At 48.6% G+C, this 18,371-nt stretch overlaps 3 protein-coding genes across 3 annotated transcripts in view; all 3 read left to right on the top strand.

The window, feature by feature from the left end:
* Window positions 1-1,715, top strand: part of carmil3 (capping protein regulator and myosin 1 linker 3) — a gene marked incomplete at its 5' end in the record, with an annotated part of 79,477 nt that extends 77,762 nt beyond the window's left edge. Inside the window, 4 exons of the mRNA XM_079750613.1 lie at window positions 388-404; window positions 561-635; window positions 903-1,025; window positions 1,569-1,715. Of these exons, the coding sequence (XP_079606739.1) occupies window positions 388-404; window positions 561-635; window positions 903-1,025; window positions 1,569-1,609 (256 nt within the window). The 3' untranslated portion in view covers window positions 1,610-1,715. The remainder of the gene's footprint in view (window positions 1-387; window positions 405-560; window positions 636-902; window positions 1,026-1,568) is intronic.
* Window positions 1,716-8,090: 6,375 nt separating this feature from the next.
* LOC307085752 (somatostatin receptor type 5) lies at window positions 8,091-10,475 on the top strand (the record flags this gene model as incomplete). Its single annotated transcript, XM_079750612.1, has 3 exons — window positions 8,091-8,497; window positions 9,693-10,342; window positions 10,414-10,475. 3 exons carry the CDS (start codon window positions 8,091-8,093, stop codon window positions 10,473-10,475), a joined length of 1,119 nt encoding a protein of 372 aa, XP_079606738.1.
* Window positions 10,476-13,887: 3,412 nt separating this feature from the next.
* Window positions 13,888-18,371, top strand: part of rem2 (RAS (RAD and GEM)-like GTP binding 2) — a 30,706-nt gene continuing 26,222 nt past the window's right edge. Inside the window, exons 1-2 of the mRNA XM_079750409.1 lie at window positions 13,888-14,159; window positions 16,334-16,685. Of these exons, the coding sequence (XP_079606535.1) occupies window positions 14,148-14,159; window positions 16,334-16,685 (364 nt within the window). The 5' untranslated portion in view covers window positions 13,888-14,147. The remainder of the gene's footprint in view (window positions 14,160-16,333; window positions 16,686-18,371) is intronic.

Below are 18,371 nucleotides of genomic sequence, written 5' to 3'. Positions count from 1 at the left end.
CTGCTGCCACCTAGTGGTGAGAAATTAAAAGTGAGATAAGAGCTATTTGTATCATTAGTAGTTGTAGTATTATTGTGACGTTATTGTTGTTTTCACATGTTAATCCCCAAACTCCCTGCCCCTCCCCTTCAGCCCAGTTTTGACCAATCGGCAGACGAGGCTGTCTCAGAGAAGACTTCCCCTGTCAGCACCCACGCTGAAGTGCTGACCAATGAGAAGAAAAGCATCAGTTTTGTTCTGCCCCCCTCAGCCAAGGATCCCTCCTCTGATTGGTGTACGACTCCGGTCATTCAAGAGGAGGCTGCCGAGGATAGGACGAGCCCGCCCTGCTCAGGTAAAAAACTACATAACCAGGGTAACAATGTATTGTTGAAATGGGATTATGGGATGCATGGAGCATTGCCGTAAGTATTTTAAATGGTGGTGAGTCATTTGCACTCGTCAAAGGATGGAGTTTGTGTTTTGATGTTACTCTACATGACAACATTTTGCTGACGAAGAAGAGGATGATGTTGAGGATGTTAATGTTTGTGATGATAATGATCTCTTTGTTGAATCAGATGAAGAAGAAGGGACCAACAGTTTTCCAGGCCCGCAGCCACACATCAACAGAAAGGCCCACTCCTGTGATATGGGTACGAATAACCACGCACAAACTCACACAAACAAACCTACACACATCCACACACACACAACCACACACACACTGTGTCTCTGCAAGCTGTGCGTCATACAGACACCGATACATAATACACGTGTCCTTGAACTGTTCAATGTATGCCAGCTATAGCATACCGTATCAACTACCTTGTATTCATTTGTATTGTATACATTGTCAGAACTCCAAACCCCATGCATGAAGGTCCTAGCTGTGTGTGTGTGTGTGTGTGCATTCCCCTCAGGCATGGAGCGGGGCAGCCCCCCTGGGGTTCTGGAGCGGTCCTCGGACCCCCGGTTCCCAATGAGGAAGGCGTCCTTCCCCCAGTACAGAAGCCCGTCCCTGGACTACCCCGTCAGCGCCCGCTGTACGTTGACTCTCTCTCTCTCACACACACACGCACGCACAAACACACACACACACACACACACACACACACACACACACACACACACACACACACACACACACACACACACACACACACACACACACACACGTACAGCCTGCGGCCATCACGTCTCCCATTGTTTCACGCGTCGATTTAGCAATCTCCAAATCCTGTAATCCAGAGATCTCCTGCTTTGGTTTTTGTCCGCACCGTTCCGGGTATCAGGGCGGCTGGCAGTGTGTGCTCAGCTCATTCATCAGCGCCCTGACACAAAGCCATTTAGGGCGGGGGGAGGGAGAGGCGGAGAGAATGACTCGGCGAAAACCGCAGCCAACTTTCCTGGTACACGTCAAAGTTATGGCCGCAGGGCGGCGGAATCAATCCTGCGACCCGCTTAAGAACCGCAGACTAAAACGTTGACACCTCCACTAATGTAATGATGGTGGGACCAAACGGATCAATGGGTCATCGGTGTTTCCCTGAGATCTGTCTTTCTTGTGATGTATGTTTTCATTTTAGGCCATGAAAGTCCACCGCACGACCAAAGGGACGGCTTATGACATCACCAGCGGTCGAGAGGACCTGAAGGAGACCAGGGAGGCACAGAGTGAGAATCAAAAAAAGCTAAAACTGTGCATACCCGACGGTGAAGCACCGACGAGGGGTTTGTGGGCGATGTTGGGTTCTTTTTCATACACTGCAGACATTTTGTCATCAAAGGTGCATGTGTGCTCTTATGGTTACTTTTGTATTTGTTCTTATTATCACAATGATTATTAATTGCACTGGCTGTGTGTCTTTCTCCGGAAGCGGAAACACACGCACATAACCCGCGCGCGCCAATAAGTATGGCTCTTGTTTCATTTTTATTAGGGCGGGAAGACGTGGTGGTCCTTCTTATGTTCAACAGACAATCTGTGACCGGCTCTCCCTCAGCAGCCCCTTTGTATTTATTTCAACTTTGGACGTGTAAATATGGACTAGAAATCAGCTTAACCGCATTAGCCGTTGTGGAAACTGAACGGGTGAAGTAACATTTTTATTTGTAGTTCTGATTCATTTAGTTAAGTGTCTGTTTCGTGTGCTTTTTGGTGTCTGTGCTGGCAGAGAAATGCTACAATCCCCAGTGTGTGTCGCCCCTGAAATAATGACTATTTTAATCTGATTTTACAGGCCTGAAAATGAGTATATTTTCTAAAAAAAAATGCCTCTATGAATGATAATAAATAAAATTTGATTTTACCAAAGAAACTGTCGTAAAAAATAAATATCATTCCTCAATATTTGTTGCACATTTACATTTGGTATTATTTTTACCATTTGCCTCCAACAAAACAGTGGTAGAGTTGTTATCGTGAAGAAGAATTGAAGTAAAAATAAAATGGTGCAAGATATATTTCTAGAAATGCAGTTAATGTCTGTTCCTTGTCCGTTGTCATTGTCATAACAAAATGCTTTTATTTTTTATACATTTTATTTTCCTGCCGTCCTACCACCGTATGCCAGCAGGGGGAAGTGTTGTCCAAGCTCTGCTTGCTTGACGGTAGAGCGAACCTGTCGCCTGCCCAGTGCATTTCCATCATCAACCATCCCCATCAGCGACACATCACGGATCTAAACGGCATTCTAAGTGTTTCACTGCATTACATTAGAGCTAGTCAAACAAGCGAGGCGGCCCCTCGGATTCGCTGATTATGTTAAATCTAAATTAGCAGCGGACATAATTTGAATATGAGCTTTCTCTCGGGAGAGCGAGATGACAGATCGAGATGGGTCTCGCTAATGAGGTAAATCCGTATTAATTTAGTCGGTAATTAGGCCGTCGAGCTGCTGTCTTCAACACACACACACACACACACACACACACACACACACACACACACACACACACACACACACACACACACACACACCGAGAGCGTTAGCGGCTAGAAGCAGTCAGGCTTAAATCACCCATAACAACGAATAATCCTTCTGGGTATTTTGTATAGGCTACGGCCAATATGTCTCTCACCCACTCCCTCTGTTCAATGCTCTCTGCACTCTCTTCTTCCCTTCATATCTCAAATCTTTTGAGTGAGTGAGAGAGATGCAGCCGTATGGAATATGTATTCCTCTACCGCATGAAGTGCGCCATGGCCTCTTGTTGGATAGATGTTATTCACTTCTTCTCTTTCTAAAGAGTTCTCCTAGACACGTGTGTGTGTGTGTGTGTGTGTGTGCGTGTGCGTGTGTGCACTTGACTTTAACGGTGGAAGACAGACTATCAAGTCGTTTTGGGAATCTGCCCGGTAGTAATAGCCCCGTGACATAATCCAATATATTTCCATTTAAAGATAAGGAGAGCTGAAATAAGGCCTACTCCCTTCAACAGCTACAGGGACAATGTTCTGGTTCTCCTTTGTGTTCCTATGGGATACTTTCAGAAGACTGATATACTTTGAGGAATTCAATACCTGCCAAAATGTAATGAAAAACTACGAATCAATACAATTTCATCACATCTGGCCTGGCGTTCCACGCTGAGGGGGATGAGGAGGATGCGAAGCGACAGGGTGGCTGTTCCAGGGTTATGGTCAGTTCTTCAGGGTTACAGGGGAATCGAACAAACACGGGTGCTTTACAGCCGCCGTTATGCTGTCACTCTTAACCAAGGGTCGACATCCCAGAGGCTCCTTAACGACGGGGACCAACCGGACTCAACCGGACTCGGCACCACTAGCCCGGACACCCTTCACCTCCCACCTACCATCACGTGCTTGTTTATTTTCTATTATGTTCGTCCAATGTTGCTGCTGAGGTCCTTGTGTTCCCTCGTGGCTGTGTGCAAACAGTTGATATTCAGCTCGCTCCGACCTCTGAGATTCAAGGAGACACGTTTGGCACGCTCCTCATTTCAATCAGGCTTTGATTAGTTTGGCATCTTTCACTTAATGTGTTTTTCCTCTCTCTTTCTATTGCTCTCTCTCTTGCTCTCCCTTGCCCTTCCTCTCAATCTCAAGTTTTCCCTAATAACAGGTGAATTTCTTCATAACACTTTCACCGAATTAGTGAAGATCAAAGAGTCTGTGTGTGTGTGTGTGTGTGTGTGTGTGTGTGTGTGTTTCCAGAAGAGTGTGGGTGTGTGTGTGAGGGGGAGCGGTTGAGAGTATGTGTGGGAGGCTGTGTGTGGGATGCTGTGTGGGTCCATATGAGAGAGTGTGTCTGCTCTAGCTTGTTTGAGTGTATGAGGAATATGTAGGGGATGAGATGGTGAAAGCATTCAGGGACAGAGTTAACAGACGGCACGTCTACCAGAGCTGGCTCTAGCTCCTCTAGACATCTTAGCCAGTAGGAGACGCGCCACATGTGTAATCAAGGACCATTCATCTCAGCAGCTGCCTCATCGGTAAATATTAATATTTCAACTGTGTCTGATTTGTTTGTGTCCAAGCAGGTGTTTGTGTGTGTGTGTGTGTGTGTGTGTGTATGTATGTGTTTGCATGCACAACTTCATTCAGGTGTGTGTGCAGCCAGACATCTTCACGTGTGTGTCAATGTGTGTGTGTTTCTGTGTGTGTGTATGTTCCTGCTAGTGTGTCTGTGCGTGTGTTCCTGCTAGTGCGTGACCTCATGGCCGTGTGTGTGCTCATGTGACGGTAACAAGGTGGAGGATATATGTGGAGGTGCGAGTGTCTCCTCTCCACACAGACCCTGGAGAGCAGCCTGTCCATAGAGGAATCCTCCTTCTGGAGACAACCCAATGCACAGTAAGTCCCTCATGTCCTCATTCAGCAGACACTTCACCTAAAGGGACTCACTGTAAATCGATTGACATACGAGTCGTTATGGAGCTAGGTAGGGGGCTAAGGCATCTTGGCCTAGGTGGGCCGCGGATATTGGGGTTCAGACCCAGAACCTTTCAGCTGCTCATCAAACACCCTAGCCACTAGACGGTCCTGCATCTTCTCCAAGCACCCGACAACCGTTCATCTAGCTACTTCTCAGCAGGCGGCAGTACCTCAGGAGGTAGAGCGGGTTGGCTGGTTACCGCAAGGTGGCTAGTTCAATCCCTGGGTCCTCCTACGAGTGCTGAGGTGTCCCCGAGCAAGGTACCTAACCCTAACTGCTCCCGACGAGATGGCCGTCGCCTTGCATGACTTACCCCGCCGTCGGTGTGTTGATGTGTGCATGAATGGGTGAATGTCAGACAATACTGTAAAGCGCTTTGGAAAAAAGCACTATATAAATGCAGTCCATTTACTATATACCCCTGTTCTGCTCTCTGTGGCTCTGACCTGCCTGTCCTGCTACCAGGAGACCAGTAGAAGTGCCAGCAGATGTGAACCCACGTTTAGGTTCTGGCGGTGGGGGAGTGCTCAGCGTGGCTGCAGCAGAATGGGTCTCCATGTGAGCATGAAGAGGTCAAACGACATGCTCCTAGACAACTCGTCTCAGCCCCGTCTGCCGTTGTTACATCTCTTTTGTGTGTCTGCGGCATCTCTTAATTTAGCTCCCAGGGTGTGACTCAGCCTAGAGAACGCCACGCTACATGGCGTTTAGCGCTGGCTGTTAGTTAGCGGCTGTTGTCAGCGGGGGCCGGAGGTGCTCTATGATGGATGTTACCGTTTCATGTGTCGGATCCGAAAGACTTCCTGATGGAAGGTTTTTGGCAAAGGAGGTAAAAAGAGCTAGGGAACATTGGAGACTGTTACTGAATTGAAATGAAAAGATTAAAATTGAAATCTCTTTGATAGAGAGAATGTTATCGTTTGTTTAGTTGATGGTGGGGTGCAACTATACACATCATGAAGCAATACAGGGCTTTGTGCTTTAAATGACATATTCCCGATTGCTAATCACTAACAACTCAGCAAACCTCTTCTCCCCACACATGCACGCCTCAAGATGATTTAGCAGCCAGCAAATTTAATCAGAGGACCCAGATGAAGACTTTTGAAGATTGCAGGGTCCTTGAGCTGAACTTTTTAAGTTAATGCATTTTTAATTAACAAGAAATTAGTTGTGTGTTCAATCAGTAATTGATTGAATCAAGAACCGATTGAGGATGGGGGATGAATGAGTCAAATGCATTTTATAGAAAACTTTATTGCCACCCCACGTTATTATGCAAAAGGTTAAGTACCCGTGGTGTTTGGGAAGGCAACAAAAAGCATTTGAGACGTCGTATGAATAGTAAACATCCAGGGGCATCGAGTTGTTTGGAATGAGCGGGGCGGGGTGGGCGGGGGCCGGTAAACAAGCAGTGATTTTATCTGAGGCTCCGGTTCCTTCATTTGCCGTTTGAGGTTCATATCAGTTATTGCAAAAACGCTGTTGCAAAACCTAGCTCCCGGTGGCGTTTAGTCACTGCTGTGACAGCCAATAAACAGCCTTGTTTGGCTCATGAGGGGAGGGGAGGGGAGGGGGAGACGTCTTCATGACCAGTAAGGTCTGTCTCCTGTTCCTTATGTCCCCCAGCTGGCCGGCAGTAAAACAACTCCTGTGTTTGTGTGGAAGGAGTGTTTACACCTCCCCCGACGACCTGTAGCCTTGCGGTGCCTGCTCACACTGAGCTGAAGTGAGTTAGGGCCCATTGGCGCGCACGGGATCCCTCTTTGTGGTGTGTGTGTGTGTGTGTGTGTGTGTGTGTGTGTGTGTGTGTGTGTGTGTGTGTGCTTGTGCCTCCCCTATCTCTGAAGGGAGGAAGATAAAGAGGAGAGAGAGAGGCATAAAGGAAGGAGAGAGGGGCAGAGTTATAACAGACTCAGCGTTATGTACATAAAGAAAGGAGAGAGGGGGAGATATAAAGAAGGAGAGTATGATACAAATAAGGGGAGAGGGTGAGATAAAGATGGAGAGAGGGTGAGATATAAAGAAGGAGAGATTGAGATATAAATAAGGGTAGAGGGTGAGATATTAAGAAGGATTGAGGGTGAGATATAAAGAAGGAGAGAGGGTGAGACAAACAGATTATTTGAGACATATATATAAAGACCAAGGGATCTTTATGCAGACATGGGAGTCGGGGGAAGAGAGAGAGGGAGAGATGTGTATAATTTGGTCTCAGGAGGCCTGTCAGTCACTCTGTAGATCTGGGGAGCTCCAGGTGATTGCAGGTGATTCTCTCAGTGCCAGCCGATGATGAGATCTGTGTTTGACTGAATAATTCATGGCAAGGCGCTGCCATTGATTATGTGAAATCAGCGACTCCGCTTGTGTCATCCAGTTAGTCGTCCCCCGCCCGGTGTTTACTTTTGTGTTGCGTCATTCTTCTCTCGCTCTTCTTGCTCTGCACTGCAATCATACACCGCACGAGTCAAGTCATATATATTTTTCTTTTGGCTTACTGTGCACCATCATTCCTCCAGCATTTCAGTTCTATCTCTTCTGTTTGCTTTTAGATTTGGACTTTCTTCACTGCATCACCGCTAAGAGCTAGACTAGCTTACCGTGATGGACGAAGCCCATGGAGACAGACCTGCAGGCCAAGCCCACCAAAGAGCTACCAAATATAAGACCTAGCCAAATCAAGAACTACATGGCTAAAGCCCTACCCCAACGATAACTTCTGCAGCTCAAAACCTAACCAAACAGTCTTTCACAGCTATTGACCTACCTAAATCAAGTCTTTTATAGCTATTGACCTAGCCAAACCCTGATTACAAAAGCTACAGACCTACATAAACCAAGTCTTTCATAGCTATAGATCTAGCCAAACCAAGTCTTTTATAGCTATAGACCTAGCCAAACCAAGAATACAACAGCTATGGACCTAGCCAAACCAAGACTCCCCCAACCATAGACCAAGCCAAACCTAGTTTTTCCAGAGCTATAAACCTGGCTGAATAATGATTTCAACAGTTACAGCCAACACTAAGCCAAACCAAGTGTTTCATAGCTGTAAAACCTAACTTAACCAAGACTTACACAGCTACACACCTAGCCAACCCAAGTCTGCCAGACTTAGCCAGGCTTTCATAATTAAGTACCAGCTCTACACTCTACCTCACCACCTTCCGACCTACCGCCCCTTACGTCTAATCTCTAACACCCAAGATAATGCCCGCCATCGTCAACCTGCTGTTCAACACCATCTCCACCAACACCACCATCGCCTTCACCCTGGTGCTGCCCCTGGTCAGCGTGCTGTCCCTGCTGGTGGGCGTGGGGGGGCACATGCTCCTGTGGCTGGTCCTGATGAGGAACCCGCGGCGGCGCTCCAAGCCCAGCTCGGTGCTGCTGCTGAACCTGAGCCTGGCCGACCTGGGCGCCCTGCTCACGCTGCCCTGCGTCATCCTCAGCGCCAGCTCCCAGGACTGGCAGCTAGGGGGCACCACCTGCGTGCTGCTGGGGTTCATGACCTCGCTGACGGCCGGCGTGGACATCTTCAGCCTGGCGGCGCTGTCGGTGCTGCGGCATCGCATCGTGGCGCTGCCGACGCGGGCGCCCACCACGCCCACGCACGTGTGAGTATGGCCGATGCCTATTGCCGTAGCGACCCCGGTGGTTGGAGGATAGCGAGAGAGGGGCGTTGAATGAGGTGGAGTCAGAGTGGGTTGTGAATTCAAGGTTACAGGATGTTTATATTAAGCCCCAGATGTGATTTTTTTTTTTTTATAGAGGATTATAATCCATTTTAAAACCGACATCACAAGTAGGAGTGTGGTGAAATGGGAGCCCCTTTCCAAAATAGGGCTGGTTTATTTTTGTCTACATTTTATAATAAACTTCATGATGAAAAAAGAAAAATTCTAGTTTCAATGAACTGACAAAACGTCTAATGTTTTAGCAGCGGCTTGTGAGGAAATAGATGTGTGTGGGGCTTTCTCTATACCCAGGGAGAAACTGTGATGACAACTCGCAAACTCGCTTTGGCTAAAAGTTTTCCTTAAGCACAGCTTCATCGAGAAAAAAACCCCCTCAGACTGATAAATGATCTTTGGTTGAGTGGGGGATCAAATTAAGGCAAAGCTGGCTCAAAGTTTTTACATCAGGCAGAAAGATTGTTCTTAATCCACCGTGATAATAAATGTATGTTAATAACTTAAGTTTAGTGTTGAATGGACAATATCGTTTAAAGTAGTGCAGCGCTGATGAAGCTGAAGTGGGCTATGAGATATCTTGCTAAATACACCATAGCAAAAGGAAGAAAAGACCTAGACAGCCTATTTACTATATCGCATTGTCCCGAGGGGAGCAGCCGTACTAGCACATGCCTAGCGTCCAAGATTACTGTATGGCAGGGACTCAGGTGTGTGCAGTCAGAGCATAGTTTATATATATACATAGAGCAACCTACTTCTGCTCCTCTTCATACCCGAGAGCCCATCTTCATGACACATAACCCTCTCTTTGGCCCTCTTTAGACAATGCAATGTGATAACCTCTATTGATCCCTTAAAGAGAAACGAGATGCCACCGCATCCGTAAGACCCAAACAGCATCAGGCATGACTGTTTGGGGACAACAGGCACACGCACACAACTCAGAGCTCAGTAATGAGAATGCATAGTCTGATGAAAATAAGAACGTGACTCGTAAAATGGTGCCTGTGAAGCACTATAACGGGGAACACGTTTAATTAACTTAACTTGAAAACATGGTATTCAGACTAATGTAAAAAAATACCCCTTTAAAAATCCTTTTCCCGATTTGGACCAGGGCGGTGACCATCACGCTCATCTGGCTGGTGTCCGTCGCCATGGCGCTGCCGAAGGTCACCTACATCGAGTTCAGCGGCGGGTGCACGTGGTCGGTGGAGCGCGCCCAGTGGCTGGGCTTCCTGGTGCCGGCCTTCCTGGTGTACTACGTGGCGCCGCTGCTCTGCATTGCCGTCAACTGCAGCTCCATCGTGCTACGACTGCACCGCTGCACGGGCGGCCGGCCCTCCGCCGACCGCCGCAACAAGAAGGCCACCGCGCTGCTGGTGGCGTCCACGCTGGCCTTCGCCGTCAGCTGGCTGCCCTACTACGCCCTGGAGTTTGTCAACGTGATGTCGCCGCACGTCTGCTCGGCCGCCTCGCCCAAAGACCCCTTCGGCCCCTCGCAGTGCGGACCCTCCAACATCACGTCATTGTCGTCTTCGTGGCCACCGCTGCCGTCATCGTGGCCGCAGTCGTCGACCTCGCCGATTCCGGAACAGGAAGCGGAGACGACGGTGTCCCTGCTGTGGGAGGTGGGGTCCCTGACGGCCATTCTGTTGGTGTGTCTGGCGCCGTGCTGGAACCCGCCGCTCTACTTCCTGTTGTCTCGGCCGGCGGTGCGCGAGCTTCAAGGCCTGATGCCGGCGTGGCTACGCGAGCGCTTCGAAGGTGACGGGAAAGCGTCGAGGAGGTGGCGTGTGGCGCCCGCTAGCCCGCCAGCGCTACAACCGGCACCGCAGCCGCCGCCGTCACCGCCACCACAAACCCGGCCCCCGGCTCCGCGGACGCCATTGGCTCATAGGTTGATCCAATAAAATGACCTCACGCACAAAAAAGTACATTGAAATATGAAACCAATGAAATTAATTTAATATACGGTTACAAAATACGATGATGGTAATGTCTGTTATAATAATATATAATATACAGTTATACTTTAATTGTATATGAAAGGCATCCAAAATGGCTTCCATGTGAACCGTTTGGCAAAAACCCATAGCTGTCCAGCCGCTACCCTTTAGCTTTTATGAGACCGGTCAGATTGGAGAGGAAAATATTCACATCCACAAAAGACTTGGTGGCTCTTTACGACAAAGGACAGGGGGCTATAAACGGGCACGCATCCAGGGTAATAAAAGTGTGTCCAGGCTGGTATCTGAGATCAGAACGCCGGAGTCACCCAGCAACTCTTATTTCTTCCTTTCGGGAGCCTTCTGGTGCATCTGGACAGACATAAGAGGGAATTTATAGCAGCTGCTCACGATTATGTTTGCGAAAACAGTGTATGGTGCAGGGGTTAATGCGTTTCGGCTTCCAAGCCTAAAGTGCTATGGAAAGAGACACGATAAGGACTTGGACTGGATTTTAATGTCTGCAGGTGAGCTGTCGACATTCTTGAGCGAAGATGGCTCTAACTCCAGGCAGCACATCGATGACCTGTGTCTCACTGTAAGTGGCTCTCCATAAAAGCTCCTTGAGTGACATTCCAAGAAAAGACCCAACAACCTTTGCTCGATTAACACTTTGATTAATACAAAAATACAGACCATAAAAGGTTGACTCAGGCTTGGTTCATCCCCCTCAACCTGCCCTCCCTAATCACTGACCCTCCAAAAATCACTCGTCCAATCACAACCTTGAATGGCCCGACCGAAAGGGTGTTCCCTGTTCGCTCCACAGCGGGGATGAGCATGAGTCTTTATCCCCAAAGCGTATTTACCGTGCAATCCAAGAGGTCAGGGGTCCAACCCAATACCTCTCCTGCGACCTTATTACCGGCCATGTGATGAAAAAAAAAGACCCAGGGGTCTTTTTCTGTCTTCTCTCTGAATGTAACCTTGAGTTGAGGCTTGTTTCCTGGACACATGACGTGAAGTGTTTATGGCAGTGTTGTGGCCCAGCACCGCAGTGGATGTGCTCATTAAGGGAGGGCTTTGACAGAAGGACTCCATCAATGGAACTGTGATCTCTGAAGCTCAGGACCCCGGCGGCCCAGGACGGTTTAGCCCCCCAAGGAACAGAGATTATTTGAATATCTGGGTTTCATGCCAGACATGGGTGGAGGGGGCTGTCTTTGTATGGTGAAGTGACTTTGACCTGAGAGTGTGTTTGTGGGTGTACGGCATATGATGCCATTCTTCCTAGGCTATTCATATTGCATGAAGGTTAATGAGGTAATTTATTTGTTGATTTCTTTCTGAGATTTGATGGTACTTAGTGAGCACGTGTACACTCACATGCGCTCTCATTACGGGAGTGAGTGTGCACGTGTTGGGTAAGTATGTGTGTGTGTGTGTGTGTGTGTCATGACACACACACACACACACACACAGACACACACACACACAAACAACCACACCATGTAAAATAACCCGATAATAACTGTGTTTGCCTCAGCGGCAAAGGTTGAGTGGTGATGGAAATTGGTCGTAATTTGATGATGCTCTCACATGCAAATGTCAAACGCTGCGTTATGCATAAAACAAAAAGCCAACGCCACGGAACATCGGCTAAGCTAATAAATGCCTAACTAGAAGGGCGTGCGGGCCATATTCCTGAAGGTCGGGTCATCCCACTTCTGGGACTCGCGGCAAAGATGATGATTGCATGCTCCGTTAACATGTGATGGTTGGCGTTCCAACTGGGGTCCAGCAGCATGCCAATCAATCGACCGACCCCGACACCACGCTCAAGGACCCTGTATTAGACGGCGGCGAAAGATCCATGGGGTTTTAGAATAACCTCAACCGTCATCGCCATGGCGACGTTTGACAGGGCTCTCAGGGCTGATTTTCACATTCCCCTTGACCTGGTGTTCTTGACCCCCCCCCCCCCACCGGTTTCCACAGAGACACTGCTGAGCTTTATTCTCGGGGACTGGTCAGACTAAATGGTGGAGGGGGGGTAGTGTGTGTTCGCTGTCGGTGATTACTGGCTGCCGGGCGATTGGCTTGGGCGCTGATGACACTCGCAGCTCGCAGAGGTTTTTTTTCCAGAGGTACGTGATCTTATCCAGCCCCCCACATCACCACCGCCCCCGGCTGCCAGCAAGGTACAGCCGCCTGCTGCTGATACCCTGACGAGTGTTAATTATGTGTGCAGATTAGCAGGTAGATCCAGAGCAAGGGGGGCCCTTGGGGTAAGACGGGGGCCCCCAGGTTAAACGTTCAGCTTGAGGTCTAAAGGCTCGGTGATGCTTTCCACCAACTGGAAGGTTCTACAGCCATGCTAGTGGACTCACTAGACCAAGGCCTGCGTTTAGTGAGGCGTAATAAATGTGCATATCGGTTTGGTGTTCAGCTACCACTTTTATTGTTTGTAAGCGCAGACCACATGATTATTTTTGTTATTATGTTCCTGTATCTGAGAGTTCTGGTCCAGTTTAATAGAGCAGGACCTTTTAAGCCTGCCCGCCTCTATTAATACCAGACCATCTGTTTAAAGGAATTTACTTGCAGGGCTTGTATCTGTCACGACATATGGGATCTATCACAATAAAAACTAAGATTTTTCTCTTGTCTTTAAATTATGTAATGTTTGGTTCTTTTAATATTCCGACTCGTCCTCTACCTGTTACACAATATGCACAAAGAAACAATATGAATATTTTTTATTAATAATATCACAATATTAAGGTATATCAACTACAAATACCCTGGTATGTATGTGTATCAACACTTATCTATTCCATCTACAGTAGCTTACAGTGTTAAAATACAAAAAGTGGGACATACTCAACATTCAGCACTAGGACGCCCTCTAGCGAACACTTCACGGTGAACAGCGTCAACATCCATTGCCTCTCTGAATGAAATTCACCGGCCAAACACATCTGTTTTTAAAAATCGTACGGAATAGAAAGTAATTGGGCGTGAGTGACTTGCCTCACTACTGGAGGACGTGTGAGTGCGGGAATGCGTCGTGAAGAGCTAGGATCAGACTTGACACATAAGCGCCATCTGACAAGCGGACGATTCTTCTTCTCGTCCAAGCGAGAACACCTTTACAGTGAGAATTACAGCGAGTCGTTGGGAGAAAGAGATGCACTAGAGTCTAGAGTGGAGGGGGACACCAGGTGTCTTCAGAGGAAGGACGCGCGTGCTGTTATTTGGGCGTTGTGGGAGCGCGCGAGGGGTGTGCTACAGGCGTTATCCGGTGGGTGTGTTTTTTTACGCGCGTTTTTTACTACTGTTTTCCTCCAAATAACGGGGACGCAGGTGGAGAGGAGCCCACCTATTTCCGCGACGCTCTCAGGGCACAGAGGGTTTTACGCCCCCCATGAGAAACTGAAGAACACACTAACACACACACACGCGATCACAAGCACAATGCCTTTTTGTATTCGGTTTGTTCCTTTTGTCCATTGAGTTGTGAATTCACAACGGGGGGGAAACGGAGGACCGCGACGAGCACAGATGAAATGAAAAGAGCAATTGTGGGCGCACTGGTTTTGTAAAGCGAACAACTGAGAACCATGACGGACCAGGTAGGTGGACAAGTCTTTTCACCTCCTCCTCGTCCTCGTCCCCCACTATTTAGCCCTCTCCCTCCGTGCGTGTGTAAACTATCTCTCTCTGGTCTCTCCCGTTGCACGCCGTCCCATTAGGATAAGTGGACGGAATAGCGCCAACATTTCCTGCTAAACCACCACTCGTGTGGGTTGTATATACGGGGATTCCCATTAGAGTTTAACCTCCTCTAGAATGCTGTTAGTGTTTAGTCTCATTGTTTATTTATTTTTTTAAAGTTCCTAAATGTAGTAGACGTTAAAGCGGACTATGGATACCTCCTACATTTCAGTAGATATGCCTTGTTTAATTTTCTATTGTACAGTTCCGCCAAACTAAATTGCATACCAGTTGTTTTGGTAGATTTAGAATGGTATGGAGGCAACAACATCGTGTTATGATTCTCTTCTCTTTCTACTATGCACAACGAAGCAAGAATAATGAGGCTTTAACAATGGATAAATACAACCAAACACTGCAGGTAGTTTTGCACACCGTGGTGGGCCGTGCCGTATGCCCTAGTTTCTCCCTAGACGGATTAACCCGTGACACCTCCTGTCACTGTCAGGGTCTCTCCTGTCTCGTCCCCGCGCCACTGCTGGGACAGTAATGGCCATGGATAATTGATAAGGCTCTTTCAATTAGCGTAAAAGCTCCCTGGTTGGGGTCCCTTTATGAGAGAGAGAGAGAGAGAGAGAGAGAGAGAGAGAGAGAGAGAGAGACTTTGCACCTTATTTACTTTGTACATTGTTTGCTTTGCACATTAAGGACCAATAAAACACAAAAATAAGAAGTTTATGTACAACACTATTTACATGGTTTGTAGACAACATATATGATCGATCGGGCGCCGATATGCTTTGCGTATCCGACATCCCGACGGAGAACTTCGAATGCTCGAGGGTTCTACGGAGTCGGATTACGGATTAAGGCGTCGGAGTAGTATACTTCTGCCTTTGGTAGCTAGCTGCGGGCAGTCGCACCTGCTCGTGTCCATGCTTGCGCGCTGCGCTGCTATATACCTCCATTAATTGCTCCATGCATATTGATAAGGGGCTTCTCTGGCCGACCCGCAGGTACTCGAGCTGAACACACAAACACACACAGAATAATCAAGTCGTTCATCACGACTTTATTCTAACCTCGCTGAAACCAGATAACTCAGACTGTGTGTATGTGTGCACGCGCGTGCGTGTACACATTAAAGTATCCACACTCCACAATCTGAAAGTCACACACACACCTGCTGCCCATGGTGTGCTGTTAAAGTGGACCTTTTTGTGTGCCCAGGGGGGTCAGCACTGGTTGTGTTTCTGACCTACTTCTCCAGCTAATGCATTCTGCTGTCCCCCATCCATCACTGGACAGTACAACCCTCTGACCTGACCTCAGATTACAAACCCCCCAATGGCCAATACAGGCCTGAGCCCCCCTCCTCTTCCCTCTAGACTGGACCTCTCCCAGCCTGGTTTCCTTCCTTCCCTTCTTCCCTCCCTCTTCTCTTCATCATTCTGCTCTCTGCATCCTTTCATCCGCCTCCCCCTCGTCTTCTCCCTCTTTTTTCCACCCCCCCATCCTCTCCTTTTTATCTTGAGCCAGCTATACCGTCTGTCCCCCCCCTTCCTGTTTTTTTTATCACCCACTCCCTTAAATAAGGGCCAAGAAACACGCATGGTTGTGCACACACATGCACTCACACAAATGAACACACACACACACACACACACACACACACACACACACGTGTACACATCGCATGAACACAATCCCACACTTTTAAAGCCAGAAGTCATTAACCAGAGACCAAACAGCCACACAGACACACACACACACACACACACACACACACACACACACACACACACACACGCACATACACACACACAAACACGTGCATATGTTAATATGAGGACGTCATACTGTAAACTTCAAACACACACCCACACCACTTTACCCACAAAGGTGGACCCCCCAGACGTGTGGGGACCGAGTTACAGGTGCGCTGTAACTGCCTACACCAATATTTATCCTCCATTACAGCCGCTCACTCACAACAACAACAACATCACAACAACACCATATGGTCCATACCCAGCCAGCCTCGTGGGTCCCAACCTGTCCACTGTGTGTGTGTGTGTGTGTGTGTCTCCAGTACAGCATGTTTCTAAACACGGCCCCCCCGCTACGCCGGGGCAGCACGCCGCTGCCCGTCAAGCACCAGCTGAGGCGGGAGGAGGCCGTGTCCGAGGACTGCGATTGGATCCCCGGTTTGGAGGTCCCGCCCTCCACGCTGCCCATCAGCGACATGGGGTCGCCCCGCGGCGAGTCGGCCGGCGGTCTGATGGTGGCCACGCCCACATACGGCGGCCCCCACGCCCACCACAGCGGGGCGCTGCGGATCGTGCTGCTGGGGCAGGCCGGCGTGGGGAAGTCGTCGCTGGCCCTCTCCCTCGCCGGCCAATCGGATCGCTCGCTGTCTATTGACTCCGAGACACAAGCCTGCGGTAAGTGTGCACGTGTGTGTTCATCTGAGTGTGTGTGTGTTTGTTTGTCTGAGTGTGTGTTTGTGTTTGTCTGAGTTTATTTATCTAGTTGTGTATGTGTGTGTTTATCTGAGTGTGTGTGTGTGTGTTTGTCTGAGTGTGTGTGTGTGTGTTTGTCTGAGTGTATTATCGATGTCTGTGAGAGCGTGTGTGTAGCACAGACCTGTTAGCGATGACAATGCTCATGCAACAGTGGCCTACCTCCTCTCCCGCTGATATTCAGTGGATTCAATTTGCAGCCCCCTGCCTCTGTGCTCGTAAATGTTAATTGCCAATCAGTAATTAAGGTGAAAGGTCATAGTATTTATATGACACAATACGGCAGACTCCGTAGAGGATCTAATTATGTAAAAGTCAACAGGAAGCTCATTCCTGTCCTCTCAAGTCATTTATCATATTTAGTTAATGTCCCCGTTATGTTGTCAACATAACGTGTATGCCATCACCAAAAGTCGCTTAAACAGGAGAGTCCTTGTGGTAAGCCCAACGAGTTCAAGCAGGTCGGCGGGCTTAACTGTCCATCCAATGATAACACTGTTTGGGTAATGGTCTCTTCTAGCGGGCAGTGGGTGCACCCGCATCCCAGGGGCTCAAATCATAAAGCATCAACTCACTTCCCCTTCCCCTGCCATTCCACCCTCATGTCCTGTTATTGCCCGCGAGTATGACACGTTCAACGGAAGGGAGATAAGCTTATCTTGCCCATTCCATGTTCCGCATGCTCAAATTGCAATGCCCCTGAACGCTGTGATGAGACTCACGTATTTCTTAGTCCCTGGTCTTCTGCGGTCACTCCTAGGCGGGCAGGCTTCCCAGCCGCTGGGGAGCTGGTGTTGTTTTGCCAGCACTTTAGTGGCTTTTACTTTGGAAGAACTCAGCACTAATCAGCTTCAAGGTCTCCCCTTCATGCCTTAATTCCTACACCTACTGTGATGCTGGGAAAGACAAATCAATGCCATTGATTTTAGCCCAACCAACCTTTGAAAGAGACAACCCCTCCTGGCCCACTGGCTGGGCGTTCCTCTGTTCTCGGGCAGTTGAATCCAGACGGATTCCCCTTTAATAAGCGTTAATGGCTTCCCCCTTCGGCCTTTGTTACTTATTTTCTTTCGTCAGTCAATCGGTCACCCAGACAGCTAGCAAGTCAGTCAGCCAATCAATAAGAAAGCCAGCCGGTCAGCTAGTCAGTCGTTTAGCCATTCAGCTAGTCAGCTAGTTAGTCGGCCTGCCAGTCAGTCAGTAAACCAGGTAGTAACCCATCCAGTCGGTCAGTCAGTCCGCCACCCAGTCAGTCAGTCAGTCAGTCAGTTAGTCAACCAGGTAGACAGCCACCCAGTTAGTCAACCAGTCAGTCAACCAGGTTGATAGACAGCAAGCCAGCCAGTCGGTCTGCCAGGTGATCAGTCTATCCTCCGTCGGTGTGGCTGCTCACGGCTCCTACCAGCCTGTCAGCTGAGTAGAGTCCCAGCATGCAGTATTGATGAGGCTGCTGTCCTGACCGCTTCATGCAACATGGATCAAGGGCAGCCCTAACCCGACCAGCCATCTATTCAATTATCCATTCACCCATTCACCCCTTCACCAAGCCATCCACCCATCAGTCTGTCCATCCATCCCTCCCTCTATTTATCCGTCTCTCCGTCCATC

The sequence above is a fragment of the Pollachius pollachius genome, assembly GCF_949987615.1.
Source record: "Pollachius pollachius genome assembly, chromosome: 14".
Classification (NCBI taxonomy): domain Eukaryota; kingdom Metazoa; phylum Chordata; class Actinopteri; order Gadiformes; family Gadidae; genus Pollachius; species Pollachius pollachius.
This window is presented reverse-complemented; position numbering and strand designations above follow the sequence as displayed.